The sequence below is a fragment of the Euwallacea similis genome, chromosome 13 (assembly GCF_039881205.1).
Source record: "Euwallacea similis isolate ESF13 chromosome 13, ESF131.1, whole genome shotgun sequence".
Classification (NCBI taxonomy): Eukaryota; Metazoa; Arthropoda; class Insecta; order Coleoptera; family Curculionidae; genus Euwallacea; species Euwallacea similis.
In genome coordinates, this window is record NC_089621.1 from 3222477 (window position 1) to 3229598 (window position 7122).

The window sequence follows — 7122 nt, forward strand, 5'->3', positions numbered from 1 at the left end:
ATTGGTATTTTAATTAATACCTTATTGTGTCAATTTTCTCTCCAATTGACAAAACTCTTGAATCATTAATCATGAATATTTTTCAATACCTTCTTTAAAAAAATGGTGACCAGACAACAGTTATATGTGAAAAACATCCAAATGAGAATTTCTGAATCGTTTTTATTAACCCTTTCCTGCCTTAAACACTGGTAAATGAAGTAGTCTATATACCTACAGCAGGGCTACCTGAAATACAAGGTATGTATGACTGATAATTTTTTTTGTCGATTTTAAAATAGTCGTCTTTACTTAAGTGTTTTATTACATACTAAATACTTCTGATGCTTATTTAATACCTTGTATCAAAGACAGCGGCTTTATTATGGACATTTTTTATAATATTTGAAAACGGCACGAATCACTTACAAACATATTCATCTTCCTAACAAGTCCAACTCATAGTTTCACTTTTTTTGTGCTTTTGTAAATATAATTAAATTACATAAAATAGCAATTTTTATATAACCAAATATCTAAGTGGCAAAACTGTCCGTTTTTGTAAATCTTTGAAATAAACAACCAAAATGACTATTTGATTTGCGAAATTTTAATAACACAAAAATTAATTACTTTATGTGATAAAAGTAGAATCAGACAAACTCCAATTACAGTGTACAGTATACAGTGTGATACCTATTCTGAACTCAGGTCCATATTTCCTTAGATAAACTGTTTCCATTGTCCTCATATAGAACGCAAAATAGTTACCTTTACGTTAAAAAGAAAAATTAACAGTTAACTTATAAGAAAAAACAACTAGCTAAACGATATTAAACACATAATAAGTATAATGATAATGCCGGACGGGCCTCGTTTATTTGACATTTTCTTGCGTAAGTTGCTACTAAATAGTTCAATATTTATTGTCATACGCATTTGTTAGAAATTTCTCCGAGAAAACAACCTCTCGTTTTCTCTATCGTCTCGCATTTTTCCGAGGCTTTACGCGGTCTCTTTACTCGTTTTTATTGATTTCTCGTCCATTTCGGTTGGTTTACTGGCAATTTACGATCGATTTCTCACTTTCAAATTTTTTTGGCGACAGGCTCTCGTGTTTTTTCAAAGTGTGGCCGCTTCCGCGTCTCCCTTCGGCTATTCTTTAATATTTTTGCATCAGTAGGGCTGGGAGAATTGGGCATTCGGCTGGTAGAAAGCAGACCTAAAAACCCCACATTCCAACATAGAAGAATTCGGTTAAATCGTTCCTTACCTGTCTCCTTGGTAAGTCGAATCTTGGGACAATAATCCGTCCATTTGACTCTGATATTCGGCCATATAAAGGTCCTGGCTAAGCTCTGGTTGGCTTAAACCAGGTTGAGACAGACTGAAACCGGGTTGCGATAGTCCAGGTTGTGACATGCCTCCTTGGGTTAGTTGCAAGCTTTGACTAAATGGCTGTGTGTGGTCTTGACTTAAGTTTTTCCCTAAAAGGTAACCTTCAATGTCAGCAAAAAACTGTATACGACAATTCTTGCCCTTTTGCCTTTGAGACGGACGTCTATTTTGACCTCTAATACCCTGCTGTGTTTGCTGTTGTCTAGCCTGCATGGCCTGTTGGTGTTGATTGTAAAAGCGGGGTGGAATGTGGGCCATATTCATGAACATTCCCATCGGTACCGGTAAATTAAGTCCTGCTTGGGCCCTGAAATATTATATTGCAGCGTTTATCTTTACCGTGTTTCACAATTTTAGCAACTTTTTTTAAAGCTTTAACATACCTTTCAGGAGCAATATACCCAATAGGGTCGTGAGTGCGTCCAAACATATCCATTTGCATGGGTCTGGTGGGCTGGAAACCCGTGCTGAGGCACCCAAACGGTCCCACTCCGTTCATTGCCGTATTTGTCCTGAATTCACATTTATTACCTACCTAAAATTGTGTTAATTAAAAAACTTGCCTGTCATACACTGAACCGGGCACCATGGCTTCTCTAGCATCAAACATAGCTGTTGACATAAAGTGACTGCCAGGATTCTCGGAATTTGTCAATTTTTTGGGTTTTGCGAACTGTATGAGAGACTCTTTCATATTCGTCAAAGGGCCTTCCACCAAAACCTATAAAAAGGAACTTGACTTAAAACGAGGATTCAAAGGAAAATTTAATTTAATACCTTTTGTTCCTTGTAAAAGGATAATAAATGATTCCATAGCGGTTGCTTAGATAGAACCTTCGGGTTGCCTACAATGATAATCCCGTATTTAGAACGGGTCAAGGCTACATTCAATCGACGAGGATCGTTCAAAAACCCTATTCCTTGATGCTCGTTACTCCTGAAAACGCATATTGTGAATCACAATCACCTCATAAAATTTTTGATCCTAACCTCACGCAAGACATTATAATGATGTCTTTCTCACGGCCTTGAAATGCGTCAACACTGGCTATTTCAATCTCCTGGTATAATTTACTGTGTAAAGATCCTTGGTATTGCATATATTGCACTAAATATGCTCTCTGGCCTTCATAAGGTGTGATTACTCCTATTTGCTCGGGTTTAATCCCAGCCCGAAGAAATCTATAAGCAAATATTTCAAAAATTTTAAAATGGTTTATATTTTCAAAAAAAGTAAATCACTTCCATAAATTTTATTGTATTGTAGTGAATTGAGTGGACCAGGGTCTTAATTTGATTGTCAGACTTTAGAGTTTTCATTATTAATTTAAAAGCTAACATACTTGGTTGTGATTTTCTCCACATTTGCAGCTTCAGTTCGGTTCAGGTAACTGGTGCCACTTCCAGCGATTTCCTCCTGCCCTTGGGTCACCAAAAAGAACATGGGACGATCTTGTACTGGCCATGGAAAATCAACTTTTGCAAGTTTTCTTTCTTCGGCACTAACACCATTTTGAAGACTGAAAATCAGTTATAAAGACGTGCAGAATGACACTTTATAACCACTTACCTTCCTTCGTAGAAAAAGTCCGATGGGAACCTGGATAACTCTGGATGCATTCTGTACTGAACTTCAAGTCTGAATGGTCTTATGCCTAACACTACCAGCCTTTCAAACAACGATTGCGATAGGCCGGCTCTAGCCGCCTTTTTGCACATAACGACTGGTCCTAATTGACAATGATCGCCCACTAAGATCAATTGTTTCACGCCCAGTACCACTGGAACCATGCATTCGGGTTCAGTTGCCTAAAATTATTTCATTAATCTGAATTAACATCCTTTTATACCAATATTACCTGCATGCTTTCATCTATAAGAATCGAGTGAAACTTTAGTCTAACTATTCTGGGATCACCGGCTCCCACACAAGTGCAACAAATGACGTCTGCGGCTTCTAGCAGCTCCTTTTCAGCTAGTTTTTTCAGCATTCTAAAAGGGAGATATTTATATTTATAAGTTAAAGAAAAAGTTACTAAAACAAAATTAACCTATATCTCTTCTCATCTACACTGGACAGTTCTCCGGTCTCATCTTTTAACTGCTGCAGCTTCTGCAACTCGGTATTGCCTTCCATTTTTCGAATTTGGTTGTGTAATGCTAAGAAACTCACTGGAGAATCTATGGCCTCACGAGATTTGGCACACAACCTGTCAAGATTAATGCCATAAATTCTGGTGTCATATCACATGAAAAACTCTACCTCACGACTTTCAAGTCAGTTTTATGTATTTTTTCAGTAAGCTGATCCACGGCAGTGTTGCTAGGAGCGCAAACTAGTACTGGACCTCCATTTTGCTTTACGAGTTGGTACACAATGGTGGCTGAAGTGACGGTTTTTCCAGTTCCAGGGGGACCTAGCATAAGTCATTAACACAGTCACATTTTCAAAAGACAAGAATAATAGTTATTACCTTGAATCAAAGATAGAGGTCGCTGTAATGCATGCTTGACAGCATAGACTTGTGAGCGGTTCAAGTCGGGCAAATTAGGAGCCGAAAAGTGCTTGGGAAGATGACAACGAAATAAGACTTCTTCTACTTCGTGGCCTAACAATCTATGATAGATATAGGCTGAAACTGATGTGTCGTCAACGGCAAATTTGCGCAAAGCTGACTGCATTCTAAAATAAATTATCTTTATAAAAAAAAGTTATTAACATTTTAGAAAAAAACAAAAATTAAAGACCCTGCTGATCTAAGCCAATGTGTTTTAATGTATGATATAAATAATATGCAATTAATTAGATCTTACCTATCAAAACTGGTACTCTTCCATATAAAATCAACAACAAAATTGCTGGTGCAATCTGTAGGAGCCCCTGCTCCATTCTTCAGTTCAATTCCTATGTCCTCTCCATAGTTGTCAGGTATTTTAATCACGTGCCCCACTCCGGCCCATAATTTGTGCATCTCACCAACATATCTAAAGATTACTTTTCCAAAACAACTATTTTTGTAATAAACTAGACAAAAACTCACCTCAATCTTAGTTCATCCCCATGCATCAACTTCATATCACCGTCAGTTTTGGCTAGCGTGAAATAAGCAATGGTCTTCTTATTGAGGCCCACATCCCATCGGACCTCAATGTTTTCTTGTGTTTGAGACTCTTTTAGTCTCTTGTCATAATCAGCTTCAAGTTTAACCAAAGGTCCAAAAATGTTCTGGTACTGATAACCGTCTTCATACCGTAGTAAAACCTTTTATTAAAAATAGTATAATTAGAGCTTGATTTGAAAGTAATATGAAAAAGGCACCTGCTGAGGCTCCTCATCAACTCCAGGTTTCTCCAAATCCTGAAAAGTTGCGTCTACATTCTCTTTCCATAATTCTTCAAGTTTATTAATCTGCTGAGCAGAAATCTGACGAGCTCTTAGTTGCTCCTGTTCAGATGGAATTTTGACCAGCCAAGTCAAAAAGCAACGATCAGCAATCAGTGGCTTCCATTGCTCTTGATCCCAATTCATATCCTTCAATTGATAGGCTTTAAATTAGGAAATAATACAATGTAAGTATCAATACCTTCAAGGAGTTTTGTGCAGCACATGGTTGCCTGCAAAGCAATACCACCACGGAATCAGCTTTTGCAGGAATAAAACCGAGTACAAAAACATTCCTAACGCCGCAACTGTAACATTCCAAAATGGTCTCTCCTAAAGGGCCATCCTTGTGAAGAGTGACTTCTTTATGTTTAGCTCGAACCTGAAAATCAGGCTTTAGCAATACAAACGTCACATTTCTCAAAGACAAAATTATAAATAAGGCAAATAATTGTAATGAATGGCTTGATAGTATAGCTGAGTGCTCAGCTTACCAAGTGATTAATGATGTGACTCCCAGAGGTGTTTCCTCTACCATTGCAAAACCACTTTTTGCAAATGTTGCACATAACCATGCAGTTGGGCTCATGGATTCCGCAGTATTTACATGCGAAATCGGGGAGTTCTTTACTGTTATAAAACTCCTCTTCTTCTTCCTCAAATTGAAGCTCACCCAAGGCCTGGTTTACAACTCCCATTTTGTGGGATATGTTGATGTTAATCTATAAATATATTATTTTTATTAGTTACAAGTTGCAAATAAAACGTTTTGTTTATAATTCATTTGGACATAAATTCTGAAAAATTTTGTTACTTAAAGATTGATATTTCTATGACCATTTAAATAGTCATAGAAATTGCTGAATCATTGTTGGTAGTTTGAAAGTAGTCTTGTGATGAAACTTTTGGACTATAAGCTGGGTTTGTGGATTCATGAAGGCCCTGTTAAGTTGGAAATAGAAGTTTGCAATTGGCTAGTTCCTCCTTTTCTTCAGAAACTACCTTATCAGTAAATTTAATAGCACCTCAAAAATTTAGCCTTTAACAGATGATATAACTGTTCTGTTTTCAGTTAGTGATAATTATGGCCAAACTAAAATCTAGGATACTCAATAGATAAAAGCTATGCTAAAAAGATATTATTTATTAAACAAGCAACCCACAATGTGCTTATGAATGGGTCAATCACTATACTATCTATCATACTATATATATACATATATTATAAAAAATTGTTTTTGTAAAAAAGAAACTATGGTCCATACTATCTACTAAATCATTAACTATTTGTATTCATAACCCATCTATTTGAACTCTTTCATATGGTTGAATCTCATAAGAAAACATTGTCGTTCCTATGATGTGGCTACTACACTTGCCTTTCAAAACAAATGTGAAACCAATCACGATAAATTATTTTGTTTGAAAAACTATAAAACCTCCAACAATTTTTAAAATGTGTATAAGTTTCTCATGAAATTCTGTAAAACTTGCCCCATTTAAACAAAACTTATCAAGACAAGTGCTATATAAGATTGATAATTTCATTGTTTGACCATCTAATTTGGGAATATCCTATATATCTAGTTAAAAATAATAGGCGTTCAAGTAGAGTAAGTAGTTTACTCTCTGGCAAAAACTAACATTACTGCCATAACACCAAGACTGTAATGGAGCCCTAACAGAAATAAGATAGAATATTTACACAATAATTCAAAGTACAATTTTTAAAATTAAACTATCCATATAGGAACCAAAAAAGTGACATAAACCGCTAAAACGAGGAAAAGGGAAAACTGATAAGAATTTCAACGACCTTGAATCGTTTTAACCTGAATTTACCTGCACCCCTTGTACCTTGGGCCCTGCATGGTCATGCTGGGAGGCCTGGGTTTGCGAAGGCATCGTAAAATCGGTGAAATCGCATTCTGAGCCCTGGGTATCGGCCCCGATTAGATCCGCTTCTTCAGTGTCAAGAAACGTGAGCGTTTGGGAACTGGGACCGTACGCGTCAACACTCATGGTAACTGCTGGGTTTATTAGTAAACTCGAAGGGTATTCTTATATATCGCGTTATGAATATAATGCTTAAAGATGGAGCAAAACTGCAACGGAAAAATTCACTTAAAAATTGAAATTTCATTCGCTGATTTCTTTGAGGAAAGCTTAGAAGGCGTTAGCGCCATGACGATGGCACTCATTCATTTGTTCCATGAAATATCACATGTCACTTGTCACCTCTTGAGACATTTGTCGTTGTCGGGGCGCGAATTTTAATTAATTGAAAATTGTAATAACTTTTAATCGTCAAAATTAATAAAATTTTACTAATTTAAATTTTATGATGCTTATTTATTGACTTA

The 7122-nt window shown here is 36.4% G+C and overlaps 1 protein-coding gene across 2 annotated transcripts; it reads right to left on the reverse strand.

The window, feature by feature from the left end:
- Positions 1-146: 146 nt before the first annotated feature.
- On the reverse strand, positions 147-6964 carry Upf1 (Upf1 RNA helicase). Of its 2 annotated transcripts, XM_066396633.1 has the most exons (19): positions 6602-6964; positions 5254-5481; positions 4962-5141; positions 4697-4909; positions 4419-4639; positions 4192-4362; positions 3852-4060; positions 3641-3794; positions 3429-3587; positions 3237-3369; positions 2948-3186; positions 2721-2897; positions 2368-2559; positions 2155-2314; positions 1941-2098; positions 1761-1889; positions 1518-1684; positions 1253-1466; positions 147-1201 (listed from the first exon to the last, which is right to left on the reverse strand). In XM_066396633.1, the coding sequence occupies exons 1-19, from the start codon at positions 6779-6781 to the stop codon at positions 1156-1158; spliced, it is 3330 nt and encodes a 1109-aa protein (XP_066252730.1). In that variant the 5' UTR covers positions 6782-6964; the 3' UTR covers positions 147-1155. The 2 variants fall into 2 exon arrangements, with proteins under 2 accessions (XP_066252730.1, XP_066252729.1); XM_066396632.1 differs by having other exon boundaries at positions 1253-1684.
- Between the last annotated feature and the right edge of the window lie 158 nt (positions 6965-7122).